The 16,126-nt window shown below is 41.8% G+C and overlaps 1 protein-coding gene across 2 annotated transcripts in view; it reads right to left on the reverse strand.

Moving 5' to 3' along the window:
* Positions 1 to 16,126, reverse strand: part of TTN (titin) — a 274,931-nt gene that overhangs the window by 16,497 nt on the left and 242,308 nt on the right. For both annotated transcript variants that reach the window (XM_047772981.1, XM_047772982.1), the window contains 21 exons: positions 15,346 to 15,642; positions 14,659 to 15,246; positions 14,266 to 14,568; positions 13,852 to 14,148; positions 12,193 to 12,480; positions 11,782 to 12,081; positions 11,216 to 11,518; positions 10,819 to 11,124; positions 8,952 to 10,718; positions 8,310 to 8,603; positions 7,096 to 7,383; positions 6,684 to 6,983; positions 4,518 to 6,584; positions 4,114 to 4,416; positions 3,708 to 4,013; positions 3,322 to 3,612; positions 2,933 to 3,229; positions 2,497 to 2,802; positions 1,281 to 1,586; positions 912 to 1,193; positions 109 to 702 (listed from right to left, as the gene is read on the reverse strand). In XM_047772981.1, coding sequence (XP_047628937.1) covers positions 109 to 702; positions 912 to 1,193; positions 1,281 to 1,586; positions 2,497 to 2,802; positions 2,933 to 3,229; positions 3,322 to 3,612; positions 3,708 to 4,013; positions 4,114 to 4,416; positions 4,518 to 6,584; positions 6,684 to 6,983; positions 7,096 to 7,383; positions 8,310 to 8,603; positions 8,952 to 10,718; positions 10,819 to 11,124; positions 11,216 to 11,518; positions 11,782 to 12,081; positions 12,193 to 12,480; positions 13,852 to 14,148; positions 14,266 to 14,568; positions 14,659 to 15,246; positions 15,346 to 15,642 — 10,083 coding nt within the window. The remainder of the gene's footprint in view (positions 1 to 108; positions 703 to 911; positions 1,194 to 1,280; positions 1,587 to 2,496; positions 2,803 to 2,932; positions 3,230 to 3,321; positions 3,613 to 3,707; positions 4,014 to 4,113; positions 4,417 to 4,517; positions 6,585 to 6,683; positions 6,984 to 7,095; positions 7,384 to 8,309; positions 8,604 to 8,951; positions 10,719 to 10,818; positions 11,125 to 11,215; positions 11,519 to 11,781; positions 12,082 to 12,192; positions 12,481 to 13,851; positions 14,149 to 14,265; positions 14,569 to 14,658; positions 15,247 to 15,345; positions 15,643 to 16,126) is intronic.

Raw genomic sequence — 16,126 nt, forward strand, 5'->3', positions numbered from 1 at the left:
TAGGCATTTATTCTTAAGTATCATTTCTAATGACAAAGTGTTATGAATTCTGAGTATTTTCTTCATTTTGCTTCCATATTGTTGTTATTTTGGTGATTCGGTACATACCTCTGAGGTCTTGTACAGTCACGGCTGTGACGATCTCTCTTGGTTCTGATACACCTTTCTCATTTTGTGCTCTGACTCTAAATAAGTACTGTTCACCTTCATTTAAGGAGACAACAGTGTGCTCTAGAACTGTGGGTTTTAAGGTGGTGACCTTCATCCATCTCTCGGTGCCAGCTTTGCAGGCCTCGAGGACATAGCCGGTGAGTCTGCTACCGCCATCGTAGAGTGGTTTTTCCCAGGCAAGGGTAACAGTGGATTTGGTGACATCGACCACTTCTAGCTTTGTGGGCATCAAAGGCACTTCTGAGACCAGAACTGCATCAGATGTTTCACAAGGTTCTCCAATGCCATAAATATTTTCCGGCAAAACTCTGAAATAGTACATGGTTCCTTCTATAAGTCCGGAAATTCTGTAGAGTGTCTTGCTGCATTTGGTAGTTACTGTTTTGAATGCTCTCATGGCAGCTTCACGCTTCTCAATAATGTAATTGTTGACAGGAGCCCCACCATCTACTGTGGGGATTTCCCAAGTAATTGTCACAGAATCTCTTGATACTTCCTTAACTTTGACTGAAGGACAGGGACCAGGAGTATCTAACAAAAGAAAATGAAAGATTCATACTTATTTGCCTGATAGATTGGTTGATCTATATACATATATATATAGAAAACAGATTTTTTTTTTTTGGTAGGAAAATGCATTCCTCATAGTTCTTTCCTTAAAAGATGATCAATCATAGGTCAAGGTGTATCTTTTTAAAGTGTCTACTCACAGAATAGTCAATTTTAAGACAAATACTTACCGTATACTTTCACAAGGACTGTTGCTGATTTCTTTCCAGATTGATTTTCAGCTTCAATGGTGTACTTTCCAGCATCATAACGGTTGACTTTGTCCACGATAAGTAACGAGTAGCTCTCAGTGTTGTCAATGATGGCCCGGCTTGCAAGGTCAATGCCCTTCTTGCTCCATGTGATGACGGGAGGTGGTCTTCCAGATACAGATACCATTAGCCGCAATGAGGCCCCAGCCCTGACAGTCACAGTCTTCTTTAAATCATCTGCAAGCTCAAGATCTGGTATTTCTGGAAAGTCAATGTCAAAATGTAATTAATTCATGTACAGGTGTGATGAGAAAATAATTTGCCTAAAACCTTATATGTTATAAATACCTAGTCGTTCCACGGGCTCAATTTCGGCAGTTGACTCGCTGTATTCACTCATACCCTTCACATTCACAGCAGCAACTCTGAAGGAATACTTCTGGCCCATTTTGAGGTCTGTCACAGTGAATTCATTATTCCTTATTGTGGCATTAGTGTGCACTCGGTACCACTGATCAGTGTCCTTCTCTTGCATTTCGAGGACATATCCTGTGATGTCAGTGCCACCATCATACATGGGCTTGGTCCATGCTAAACTAATGCTGTGTTTGGTGGTATCCACGACTCTCGGAGCAGAAGGTGGTCCAGGGGTATCTGTGGGATTTTAAAAGGGGGATTTCAGGTATTACACACATAGGGAAGCTTTGAGATTTGCATTTTTGGTTTTCAGGGGTCACTGAAGGCATTGTTGTTCTTGGTCCACACTCACTGAGATAGTTTTGTAACTAGGCTCTTCTGACATTACGGGATAGCACTTAGGCTCTATTATTACTGTTCTTATTATCTTAAGAGTTAAACTTCTTTAGATAGGTAGATGTTTCTTTCTGGCTATTTTGGCTAGCTGTGCTCTGTTCTGCTAGCTAAGCTCATTGCTTATAGTACTCATTCTCAGGCCCTTTTCTTTAGTTTCTCAGCTTTCAGTGGGGTTACTATCACTTGTCACCTCGGCATTTCTAATACATACAGATATCAATTTCTTCTACTTCCCCATACATACAGATATCAATTTCTTCTACTTCCCCGATTCAGTACTGGTGATTTTTTTTTTTTTAAGTTCTTGGGCTTACACTCTGTAGAAGGATTTGTCACTTACTTTCAAGCTCAATTTTATTAGGTACTTATTAAAATTCTAGTAACTTTATGCTCTGCTAAGCCTCTTAAAAGAGACCTTGTCTTTCTTGTTAGTAGTTTTCATTACAGTGAAATTTTCTCCAATCTTAAGAAGATTTGTAAACCATATTCCTTTCATATTGGTAGTGGAATAATTTATTTTTTCACAGATTGAAAAATACTACAACAATTTTTGGCATGTAACTTCTTACTTAACAGAAGTAGTAGTTGAAATGTTTTCTTCCTTAGGTTGTATTTATGATCCTTCAAATAAGCATATGCCTTTCTAGACCATTCATAAATTCTACAAATTCTTGGAAATGGTATGTTGGAAAACTATTTGTAATAGGGCTTTTGATGGGCATTAGGTTTCTGCATGATGCTTGGAACTCACATGATGGTTCTCTGCAGGAGATGAAGTTGGAAGCTTCACTGGGCTCGCTGTTACCAGCAGCATTTACTGCGGTCACCCGGAACTGGTAAGCACAACCTTCCATCAGGTTAGTCACCTTCAGCCTGGTATCATACACCACATAGTCTTTGTTCACACGTGTCCAGCGCAAGCTCTTCTTCTCACGTTTGTCTACTAGGTAGTTGCTGATATCACTGCCACCGTCAGATTCAGGTTTTGTCCACTGAATGATGATATGCTCTTTGCTAGCCCCAACTTCTTCAGGTATGCCAGGTCGTGATGGAATAGCTGTTTATATTTTTATGAAAATAACAAGATGATCAGAACTGCACAAAATCAGTTGATAAGACCATCCTCCCCTCCCCCTGATCTCATCACATTTCAACTACCAAGTTGTTTAAAAGGTGTTACTACTCACTGAACGAGTTTCTGGCAACAATGGGCTCTGATTCAACAGGCACACCAGGGCCGTATTTGTTTACTGCCCGCACTCGGAATATGTATTCGTTGTTCTTGATGAGTCTGGTAACTACATAGGAGAGGGTTGGGCATTCGCCTTCAACAATCACCCAGTTGAGTCTGCTAGTCTCACGTCTTTCCACGATGTAGTGAGTTATTTCTGCTCCTCCATCTTCCTGAGGAAGGCTCCAGGCTAAAGTGCACTTCTCCTCTGTTACTCTGCTGACGGTGAGCTTTCCACATGGGCCAGGGGAATCTGAAACAGGTGTAAGGATGGGAAATGATGATCTTTCTTTCTGCCTACACTGGAGAATGCTATGAAAATCAGAGATCATTTGACATGCTTACCGAGAACTTTGACCATGACAGACACAGCCTTGGTCCCACTGGCATTCTTCACTGTTAGAGTGTATTTTCCACTGTCACTTCTGTCACAGAACTTGATCACAGCAGTTGCTCGTTTGCCAGTGTACTGCAAAGAGACTTTTTCACAGAGATCTAGTTCCTTGTCCCCTTTGGTCCAGATAATTTTGGGTTCAGGTTTGCCACCAACTGCAGCATCGAGAACAAGATCTGAGCCTGCTCTGATGGTAACCAGATCACCCTGTAATCTAGCGTCCAGTTCGGCTTTGGGTGGAGCTGTCACAGGCAAAATAGATGTGAATGAATATATGATAGTTTATTTTCACAGAAATTGTGATCATTTAAAAGGAGAAATTGGACTTTTTCTTTACCATATTCATCTCGGCAAGTGACGGGGCCTGTAGATTCTGAGCCTTTGCTAATTACGCCTGCTGCATTCTTGGCCAACACACGGAATTCGTAAGTGTCTCCTTCGCTGAGAGCAGTAACGGTGAAGAAGTTGTCAGATACAATGGTATAGTTGCACTTCAGCCAGCGACCATCTCCAACTTCGCTGACTGGCTTACGCTCTATAATGTAGCCCACAACCTTGCTGCCTCCATCATACACAGGGGCAGACCAAATCAGTGACACTGTTGATCTTGTGACATCTGTCACCTCTGGTCTTCCTGGTGCATCTGGAAAGGATGCAAAAATAAGGTTAACAAACACAAGTCTGAATTGTGCTAATGATAATGATGATAAATAACAAAGGTACCCTTCAATTCTGATACCTACCAACTGGGTTTTGAGCCATCATAGGTCTTGAAGCTTCGCTGGCCTTGCTAACACCTGCAGCATTGAGTGCATATGTTCTGAACTGATATTCCAGTCCTTCTACCAAGCCGGTCACTTTGTAGTTGCACTCTAAGCATGGCACTTTGTTTTCTTTCACCCAGAGAATGGTGTTACGTTCTTTCTTCTCAACCCAGTAGCCAATGATTTTACTGCCACCATCATGGTAGGGTTCTTCCCAGCGAATAGACATGGCATTGGCAGATACATAGTAGACCTCAGGTCTGGTAGGTGCACTGGGTGGGACTAAATAGAAACAAAGGTATCAAACATGAATATAATTTTATAAAATTCAGGGGAAGTATTTCATGATAGAGACTTACAAATAGGATTTTTATTTTTCTTACCAAATGGGTGCTCAGCAATGATAGGTGCTGATTCTAGAGGCTTGCTGACGCCAAATCTGTTCTCTGAACTGACACGGAAAGAATATTCCATGTATTTTGTGAGATGAGTGACTTTAATCTGTGTGCGCTTGACACTGGAATTGACCAGCTGCCAAGCTGTTGTACCAGACTCACGCTTTTCAACTATGTAATTAGTAATATCGGTGCCTCCATCGTCTTTAGGTTCAGCCCATGACAGGACACATGATTCAGCAGAGATAGATGATACCTCAATGGGGCCTGTTACTGGACCTGGCCTTCCGATGACCACAACTGTGATGGTAAATGTTTTAACACCAGCTGTATTTTCCAGGGTCAAGAAGTACCTTCCAGAGTCACCTCTCATGCTGTCCTTGACAGTCAGGGTGGTTCTGTCTTTTGTTGTTGTGATGCCCACTCGATCTGTCTCCTTAAGTCTCATTTCTTCAAGCTTCCATGTTACTTTGGGGGCAGGGCGACCGCTGATTGGCACATCAATGGTAAACGTGCTTCCTGCTTTGCAAGTAATGAGCTGATTGGTAATTCCAGTCAGATCAGCAGTGGGCTCAATTTGAGGCTCCTTGATGATGACAGAAGAGAAGGCTTCCCTGGGTTCGCTGTAGCCGGCATCGTTCTTGGCCTTCACACGGAATTCATATTCAGTGTTCTCAACAAGGCGCTCCACCGTGTAAGTCAGCTGTTTGGTGTGACCAGCTTCCACCCAGAAGTCAGATCCCTTTTGTCTCATTTCGAGCAGGTAGCCAGTGATTCGGCTGCCTCCATCATGGTCAGGTTTAAGCCAAGCTAAGACTGCAGAGGATTTGCTTGTGTCAACAACATCAAGTCTCTTAGGTGGAGCAGGCTGTTCTGTGGCCACCATTGGTTCTGGCATTTCATAGGGTTCACCAACACCATACTCATTTTCTGCAGAGACACGGAAATAGTATGGAACGCCTTCTACCAGGTCATTGACCTTGAGGATCTGACGAATGCATTTTTCACTGACCACCTGCCAGCTACGGCGACTGGCTTCTCGCTTCTCTACCACGTAGTGATGGATTCGGGCACCACCATCAAGGAGAGGGGCATCCCACATCAATGTAACAGATCCCCGGGTCACATCCTTGAAGGTGATCGGGCCAGGCGGGCCTGGAGAGTCGAGCACCTTTACGGTGAATGTGATTGACTTACTGCCACTGTTGTTTTCCACAGTCAGAGTGTATTTCCCTGCATCATTTCTGTTGCAGTTTTCCACAGTGAGGGTGCTGAAGGAATCTGTAGTGTGGATATCAGCCCGTATGCTGAGGTTAGAGTCGGGTTTGCTCCACACAGCTGTGGGAGCTGGTCTACCCTGGTAGGCAATGAAGAGGCGAATACTGGCCCCAGCTCTGACAATGTGAGTCTGCTTGAAGTTGGCATCGATGTCTAACTCAGGAGCTGATAATCGGTCAACTGCTTTAATGGTGCCAGTCACTTCACAGCTGTCTCCTTTTCCAGCACCATTGACAGCACTAACCCGGAATTTGTATTCTTCACCTGCTTGCAGGTCGGTGACTGTGTATCTTGTTTTCACACATGCTTCTGCATTCACCTTGCGCCAGTCTCCTAAGTCAGCTTTGCACATTTCAATAATATACCCAATTATTTCCATGCCTCCATCAAACACTGGCTTAGACCATTCTAAGCTCACAGTTGTCTTTGATGTGTCTGTCACTTTGACCACAGTGGGAGGGCCTGGCGGGCTGACAGGCTCTCTGCATTTGATTAGTCTTGAGATACCACTTGCAGGCCCTACTCCCGCAGCATTCTCAGCCATGACGTGGAATTCATACTCATTGCCCTCTGTCAGACCGGTGACTTTGAATCTTGTCTCAGCGATCGGTCGTTTGCTGATCACTTTCACCCATCGTGTGCTTTTCTTTTCTCTCCTTTCAAGGATGTACTGTTCAATTTCACTGCCACCGTCCGATTCTGGCCTTGCCCAGGTCAGGGTAATGCTATTGCCTGTTACGTTACTAGGTTCTGGCGTGCCGGGGGCATCGGGAATAGCTGTCAAGTGAAAATAATGGAAGAAAGAAACCAATTAGGCATGTGTGCTTGGGAGTTAATCTTATGACATAGTACCACTTAGTAAAAATGGACACTTACTGTACTGTATTTGAGCAACAATGGGGTCAGAATCCAGTGGCCTGCCAACCCCAAACTTGTTAACAGCAGAAACACGGAATTGGTATTCATTGCCAGTTATTAGTTTGGTGGCAGTGTAGCTGAGGGCTTCACAGTTATCCTCAATTAGTGCCCAAGCAAGTCTGCTGGTTTCCCGTTTCTCAATGAGGTAGTGGGATACAGGAGCACAGCCATCATTGAGGGGCGCGTCCCACCACAGGGTCATCTTCTCGCCAGTTACATTGGTGAATCTTATGGGCCCAACTGGTTTTCCCGGTGTATCTATGAGGAAAACGTCCTTGAGTTAGTTTCTTTTTCTTTGTCCATTAAAATGCAATCAAGCACGTCTTAAAGTCCTGTACATTATGAGATTAAGAAGCTATTTTAGGAATACCTTGTACTTTCACTGTAATTTCTGCTTTTGTGGAGCCAGATGCATTTTTGGCTTCCACTCTATATACACCACGATGATCCCGAGTGGCATCTCTAACAAAGAGGCTGGTGGATCCAAGTACATCAGTTATCTCTATATGCATCTTCTTATCAATTTCTGCTCCATCTTTGAACCAAGTTACTCGAGGTACTGGTCGTCCTTGCACCAAAGCTTTAATTCTAAGGCTCTCTCCAGACTTAATAACGACACCGTCAAAGTACTCAGGGCCAAACTCTACTGTTGGTGCAACTATAGAAGAAATAGAAATAACATGCATTAGTTTTGTTTAATGAGACATAAAAGAGCATGTTTTGTATTAGTATCATATCATAAAGTGTGGAAAGGTAATGCTTATACAAAAGGCTATTTTGAAAGTAGGGTTGATAATTGAAAATTTAGACTATGGGGTTAAATATTTACATATTATTAGGTTATCTCCTTTGTTATGTCTGTCATGTTATTAATCTTATATCTCCATTTGTAAAATGAGAAATGAAATGTTTATAGATCATTTGCTTCCTAATACTGTTGCATATTCAAACAAATTCCTATAAGAGGCCAGCGGCTATACTCAAGCAAGGTGATAATTGTGCTGTTGGATCTATGTTGTATTTTAGTAACTTCAGTAGAGATGGTCAGTTATTCTTGAGACCTTTTTTCTTTATTATATATTGCTGAAATTACAAAGCTAAAAACTCATTCCAACTTGTTTACTATTTGTATGCAAATGAAATAAATAATAGACATGGTTAAAAGAATTGATGCTAATTACATATTTTTTCTTCTTTTCATCTAAAAGGTAGAAAATCTAATTCATCCAACTAACAACCTCTGGTAATTTGTATGTTAAAATTTTATTGAAGTATAGTTGATTTACAGTGTTGTGTTAATTTCTGATGTACAGCAAAATGATTCAGTTATACATATACACGTATCCATTCTTTTTCAGATTTTTTTCCCCATATAGGTAATCACAGAATATTGAGTAGAATTTCCCTGTGATGTGCCAGCAGGTCTCCACTGAGCATCCATTCCATATACAATAATGGACATGGTAGTTCCTATGAAATGTTTCTATCCCCACTTTACAGATCAGGGGCCAAAAATATAGTTTTAAAAAAAAACATGATTGTTACAAATCATTGTTACATTGGAAATCAGCTGTAAATGCTTACCATTTTCATCTCTTGTCATAATAACGCCAGAAGACTGCGAAGGCGGGCTTACAGTTCCAACAGCATTTCTTGCAATTATTCTGAACTCATATCGATCCCCAGGACTAAGTCCTGTCACCGTGTACTGACACTCAGTGACGTCAATAAAGTTGCATCTTTCCCAGCGCTCGCTCCCTTGCCGTTTCTCAATGGTGTAGGCCACAATCTTACTGCCTCCATCACGCAACGGTGGGTTCCATTTAAGTGTGATGGTTTCTCTGGTGACGTCAATATAGTCAGGAGTGCCAGGTGGGTCTAGAAGTTGTATGAAAGTTAAAGGTATCGTTATTTATGTCATCAACTCTTAATCCTCAATGGAGGAAAAATAAAATGAATAAGTCCTCCACATTCATTTTAGCCATGAATAACAGGTTTTTTTTTGTTTTTTTTTTTTGTATCAGAGTCTTTTAAAAAAGAATTTTAAATTACTTTCTTAAACCAGTTTAAAATAATCCCTTACTCGACAGCTCTCTTGCCTTACTTGACAGCACTCTAGTGACAGGAAGACATGTGAGAAGGTTATATGTGGAAGAAAGGCAGTATTTGTCACTAATGCATTCATTTGCTGAATTACATACATTTGAATCATACTCAGTCACTTACCTACTGGGGAAACAGCTAAAGTAAATTTGCTTGGGTCACTAGGTGAGCTCAGGCCAGCAGAATTTTCAGCAAATACACGGAACTGGTAATCCAGGCCTTCCATTAGCCCTGTGACTCTGTATTCTCTTCCAGATATTGGTGATGTATTAACTCTTTGCCAGAGGATGCTGTTTCTTTCTTTCTTTTCAACATGGAATCCAGTAACTTCTGAACCGCCGTCATAAACCGGAGCATCCCAAGTTAGTGATATGCCATCAGAAGTCACGTTGTATGTAACTGGCTTTCCTGGGGGGCCAGGAATCCTGAACTGGTGTTTTGCCACAATACTGCTGGAGACAAGTGGCTGGCTGACTCCATATCTGTTTTCTGCTCTAACTCTAAACTGGTATTCAGCATCTTTGACTAGATTAGGAACCTTGAAAGTTGTCCGGGCAACACTTGAACACACCATCTTCCAATTAGTTTGTGAAGCTTCTCTCTTCTCAATGCTGTAACAGGTAATTTCTCCTCCTCCATTATCTTCAGGCACATCCCATGACATGATGACACTGTCAGCCTTGATTTCATCAAAGCGAATGGGCCCTTTAGGCTTTGATGGTGGGCCAAGTGTGATGACTGTGATGGGGAATGAGTTTCGACAAACTGCGTTATCGAGAATAACAGTGTATTTTCCTCCATTCTCCTTCTTTGCATTCTTAATACTCAGAGTAAGTTTGTTTTCAGTTTTACTCAAACGGACATTTTCACTTTCTTTCAGTGGCAAACCATCTTTCAACCAGCTGATGGATGGTTTGGGTTTTCCTTTATATGGTAATTCAAGGTGCACATTATGCCCAATTCTCACGGTGACTTGTGCCCCAGGGATTTCTGACAGGTCAACTTCAGGTGGAATTATAAGTTCTTTCACTGTAATGGGCCCAATAGTGACAGCATCACTCAGTCCCTTCTCGTTTCTGGCAGACACCCTGAACTCCAAGACTGACTGTTCCTTGAGTTGGCTAACCTCAATTTCACATGTCTTACTTGTGCCAGCATGTGACCACATTTGTTCGCCTTTACCTTTCCTTTCCACAACGTAATCTGTGATGACACTACCACCATCAAAGTCAGGCTTGGTCCAGCTCAAGGTAACAGAGGTCTTTGTGGAATCTTTCACTGAGAGATCACGTATCGGAGCTGGGACCTCGGCAGCCTTCACCGGCTCTGTTGTTTCACACGGTTCCCCAATTCCGATTTCATTTTCTGCAAGAACTCTGAAGAAGAATGGAGTTTTCTCTGACAAATCTGTTACCTTAAAGGAGGTGCTAGAACATTTGTGTGACACTGAAGACCATGTTCTCTTGGTGGCATCTTTCTTCTCAATGATGTAGTTAATTATGGGAGATCCTCCGTCAATGAGAGGAGGCTCCCAGAGCAAAGTGACTGTGCCTCGAGAGACATGTTTAACCTGTAGTTTCTGGCAGGCGGCTGGTGTGTCAAGCACCTTAACGTTCACGGTTGAAGACTTTGGTTGACCCACTCCATTTTCTATTGTGAGAACATATTTGCCCGTATCATTACGAGTGACTTGAGGAATAATGAGTAATGAAGATGAGTCAGTGTTTTGAATGCTGTATCTGGCATCACTGCCAAGGTTCTTCTCATCTTTTCTCCATGTGACGGTAGGTGGAGGTCTGCCTTTGAAGGGAATCAGGACATGTACATCTTCACCGGCTTTAGCTATGATGGAGGTCCTGAGAGCCACATCCAGGTCAATCTCTGGTTCCTCTGTAGACAGAAAATGGACATATACAGTGAATTTCAAAGCAGAAATAAGTAATTTCCTGGAGGTACTCTTAAATAAAGAGTCATACCATGAGGTACATACCAAGTATGTCTTTAGCTTGTGCAGGTTCAGTCATTTCTATAGGTTCTCCTTGTCCGGCACAGTTTACAGCAGATACCTGGAAGTAGTAATTGACTCCGGGTTTCAGGTTAGATACCACATATTCGGTAGTTCTGACCTCTCCTTTGGTAGAGACAACAGTCCATTCCTCTTCCTCTCCTTGTCTCATGGCAACAACATACCCAGTGACAGCACTGCCCCCATCATAGACAGGTTTACTCCAGGCAAGAGTGATGGATGATTTCGTTGAATCTGCAATTCTTATCTTTGCAGGAGGGCCTGGAGGATCTGCAATGGCCAATCATAATACAATAATTATGTAATCCTGTGCAATTTGGCCACACACAAAAGAAGACAGAGGCAAAGATGCTGCACTTACCAATTGGATCAGCAGCCCTGTAGAAGTCAGATGGTTCAGAGAATGGACCGTGTCCAGCAGCATTTACAGCACAAACTCGGTATTGGTAGTCACTGTTTTCCGTGAGTCCTGTCACTTTCTGTCTGGTGTCACGGATTGTCTCCTTTAGAACTTTAAACCATCCCAGGCTCTTCTTATCTCTTTTCTCGAGGATGTAGCCACTTACTTCACTACCACCATCTGCAACTGGCCTGCTCCAGACAACAGTCATCGAATTCTTGGTAATCTTTGTCACCTCTGGCACACCTGGAGGCCCAGGTGTGACTGTTTAGAAGGAAAAGGAAAGTGAGTTCAAAGGATCAACATTACTGATAAATTCTTTTAATCTTCAAATCCTATCTAAGAATATTAGTTTCATTATTTATACTTTCCACCTTGTGAAACGGATGATGATGAGGAGATGATGCATACGAAGGTAAAAGTCAGTCAGACCCTGAAAACATAGTCACAAACTAGCAGAATAGCATATATTTATCTGTAAATTTCCAAGCGTTTGATTTTAGTTTTCTAATGAAATCATGTCTCACCAAATGCATTCTTTGCAACCACGGGGTGAGATTCCAGTGCATCACCAATTCCATATTTGTTCACGGCGCGAACCCGGAAGATGTATTCATTTCCTTTGATAATTTTGGTGGTCGTAATGATGCACTCTTCCAGATTTTCAGACACCATGGACCACACGACGCGGCTTGTCTCACGCTTTTCCACAATGTAGTGCGTGATTTTTGCACCACCATCATCTGCTGGAGGCCCCCAGAGAAGAGTTATCTTTTCGGCAGTGACGGTCTTAAATTCAATTGGTCCACTCGGAGGTCCTGGTTTGTCTGTCGATGAAAGAACAACATGGTATATTGTAAATCTACAGAGGCTTCTAATTTAGAATTTTCAAGTTTTAGGCAAACAAAATATAATGTTTGCCTGTATTAAGCACCTACCAAGGATCTGCACTCTGATGGTGGCTGAGGCTGAGCCCATAGCATTCCTTAGTTTCAATTCGTAGCTTCCACTATTAAGGCGATTTGCATCTTTGATGAGTATAGATGCAAGGTCAGTGGTATTTTCGACACACACCAGTGCATTGGTTTGTAACTCTTTATCATCTTTATACCACTCAATTGTAGGCTCAGGTTTACCAGAAATACCAGCTCTGAGCTTCACAGATGTACCTGCTCTGTATTTGACCACTTCTGTATATTCTAGAGGCAAATCAATTACAGGTCCACCTGTAAGAAAAACAGATGAGAAATATTTAAAAGATCACAAGGACAAGGAGATAAATTGCAACAACTTCAAAGTAAGCCCATTAGCCTTTATTAAATAATATGTAGTAGTTCCAATCCTATTTATATTTTACACTTAAATTTTACAAGCCACTCTTCAGTCTCAGATGGGAAGAAAGATTATGAGCAAGTTCCATATCCCAACAACACTGCACTAATTTCACAGGGACTTAACTGCCTTTGAAATGTATTTTAAAGTCTGTCAGGTATTTTATACCAGTGATGAAATAGGATACAGCAGTAAGAGCGTCATTGAAGAAGCTGTGCTATATATATGTATTTATTCTAAGTTCTCCTTTCTCTAGCTACATCTGGTTCTTTTTATTTCTCTTGTCTAGTTCACTGGTATCCAAGTGGGGGCAGTTCACATCAGACCCTTGAATTCTGAATTCTCGACTCACAGAGCTATTTACTTCCGTGGATGAATTTTCTTCCGGGCTGCGCAGAATTTTTGAGAAACAGAATTAAATTTGACTTGCTTCACAGTCTCCCAAATACCGATTCAGGGTTCACAAGGCCTGGCTCATAAAGAGAAGCCCTAGGATTCTCATCATGAGGATGGGAGTAGACACTTTTGCTCAGACACCATGGGGACCCCACCTTGAAAATAGAGGACTTTTAGAAAGAGTGTCACAAGGTACCTAATGCTCATGAATTTTAATTTTTAAACCACTGTTGAGTTGAATGTGCCACTTATTTTACAGAATGGTCAAGTATGTGTATTTATGGACTGATGGCAATATAGAGAACATTTTGGAGTCTGATGGAATCCCCATTCAATCATTAATGAGCCACTTGATATTGGGGGAAGGTTATGTAACTGCTCTAACCCTCAGTTTCTCATCTATAAAGTGGGATAATATTAAGGCTATTAGAATTAGGGGAGAAAATTCATGGAAGGCACCCAGTAAAAATTAGGTGCTGCTAATATCACCTGCATTATGCCACTGTTGAGTCTTGCACTTATTTAAGAGGAATGTTCTCTGAATAAATTCAGTCATGGTTTTAATTATTGACTCTGAAAATTTTAAATAAAAGAGTGAAAGTGCCAACTCATATAATCAAAGAACCATACAAGGTTGAAGTGGGAAAGGCCTTTAGCTATCCCATAGTCCAAATCTCATATTCTACAATTAGGTCAAATGGCCTGGAGGGGTTATGGAATTTTCCTAAGACTCCCAGCTAAGTCATAATTTCTTCTAAAAATCTAACAAGGTACATAGTAAGAGTTATCCTACAGATTAGGACCAGAAAAAATAAGACAAAATATTGATTTCAATTGCTGTTGGGATTCAAAGTGCTAAAAATGCCTACCATAAGAGTCGATGCACGTAATGGGGCCCACAACCTCTGATGGATTGCTGATGGAACCAACGGCATTTCTAGAAAAGACACGGAATTCATACTGGGAATTCTGAGTCAAGCCAGAGACGGTGAATTGAGTCTCTGTAACATTGGTGAAGCTGGCCTTGGCCCATCTGCCATCTGGAAGGTCTCTTCTCTCAACGATGTAGCCTGTGATCTTGCTTCCTCCATCAAAAGCTGGTTGTTGCCAGGAAAGGTTGACAGAGTTCTTTGAAATATCAGTGATACGGACATTTCTTGGGGGTTCTGTGGTAATAACAGAAAGCAGATTAGTGGCACTATCGTCAACATTATTTTGCTTTTCTGAAATGAGGTTTGCCATGTTAAGTAGTCAGGACCATCCTTTTTGGGACAAATACTTACCGCAGGCATCAATGGCTAGGACTGGTTCAGAAGGATGGCTGGGTTTTCCAATACCAGCAGCATTTTCTGCATATACCCTGAATTCATAGATAAGCCCAGCACTGACGGTTGTGACTTTGAAGTGAGTTGTGCGGATGACGATTTTGTTGGCTTTTTGCCATAAGATGCTGTTTCTGTCTTTCATTTCCAGGTGATAGCCTATAACTGCACTGCCTCCATTGGATACTGGTTCATGCCAGCCCACGGTGATGCTTTCTCGGGTGACGTTAGTGACCCATGGTGTAGATGGCGGTCCGGGTGTGGCTACAAGAGTGAGAAACATAGGTTAATACAGGCATTTAAAACATTTATGTAAACAGAAACCCAGGGTCTTTGAAAAGTTTGACCACTTACTGTATGGTAGTTTGACAACCACACAAGCAGAATCTATGTGATCGCTGATGCCAAAGCGGTTTTCTGCCTTGATGCGGAATTGGTATTCTTCTCCTGTGGTCAGTTTCATGATTTTAATCGTGGTTCTTGCCACTGTTGCAGATACCTCAGTCCATACTGCAGTACTTGTCTCTCTCCTGAGTACGATGTAGTTGGTAACCTGACTTCCTCCGTCATACTTGGGTGGCTCCCATTTGAGAGTCACGCTCTCTTCAGTTACATCACTAATCACAACGGGGCCAGTTGGAGGCCCAGGTCTGTCCAGTACGACGATGTTAATGGAAGCTTTGGTTGTTCCGCTGGAGTTGGAGGCTGTGATCTCATACCTTCCAGCATCAGCAGCAACACTTTCTTTGAGATTGATGGTCAGGTTCTCAGCAGTAATTTCAGTATTAAATCTCATGGTCGCTTTCAGCAGGATACCATCTCTTGATAGGGTCACTTTGGGCAGTGGTTTCCCAGAAATTGGAATGTCAACTTTAAGGTTTGAACCAGCTCTCACATAGACAGTATGACTTGGGAAATTCTTCATGTCAATTTCAGGCGGTTCTGCAAAATAAGAGTATGGAAGATGAAGGTGAAAAGTTTTTGAAAATTAACTTAATGCAAGTGATTTCACATTTTGCTTCTACAGGAAGTTAGACTTACCAAGCTGCTCCTTAACAAGGACAGGAAGCAGAAGCTCTCTTGGATCACTCAAACCAGCTTGATTTTCAGCAAACACCCGGAAAAAGTATTCAGAATTCTCTCTCAGACCAGAAACAACATGATGGGTTGACTTCACCACTGCACATCTCACCCAATTTTTCTGTCCCTTTTCTAGTGTTTCGATGACATAATGTACAATTCTGCTTCCACCATCGTGTTCCGGCTTCAGCCAGGCCAGGGAAACACTATCTTTGGATACACTTGTTACTCCAAGTCTTTCAGGTGGGCTTGGTTTTTCTAAGAAAGTAAAACATCAAAAGAAAGGGAAGATTATTACAACATTTTTTCCCCCCTACCTATGTTCCTCCTGCATTGTTAAAAGGAAAAAAAAAATGTTTGGCTTCTGAGCCACAAGAAACTTTCCCAGGCTTTGTTGTCATTTCAAGTTGTAGCATTCAAATCCAATAAGTGTCAGATGATCAAATTAAAGGATAAAATGTATCCCAAATTTATCATGGGTCTAAAAATGAGGAATGAGATGAAAATCTTATAAGAAATATCATCATACAATTTCTGCATCCACACACTCTACATGTGGTGCAGTCAAATTCACTTATACTTAAATTCAACGTATATTATCAAATTCCAACTATGTAAATTTCTACGTATTTACTTATTTACTTATTGGTCTTTTTAGGGCCACACCCATGGCATATGGAGGTCCTCAGGCTATGCCACAGGCACAGCAATGCCCGATCTGAGCAGCCTCTGTGACCTACAC

The sequence above is a fragment of the Phacochoerus africanus genome, chromosome 3 (genome assembly GCF_016906955.1).
Source record: "Phacochoerus africanus isolate WHEZ1 chromosome 3, ROS_Pafr_v1, whole genome shotgun sequence".
NCBI classification, from domain to species: domain Eukaryota; kingdom Metazoa; phylum Chordata; class Mammalia; order Artiodactyla; family Suidae; genus Phacochoerus; species Phacochoerus africanus.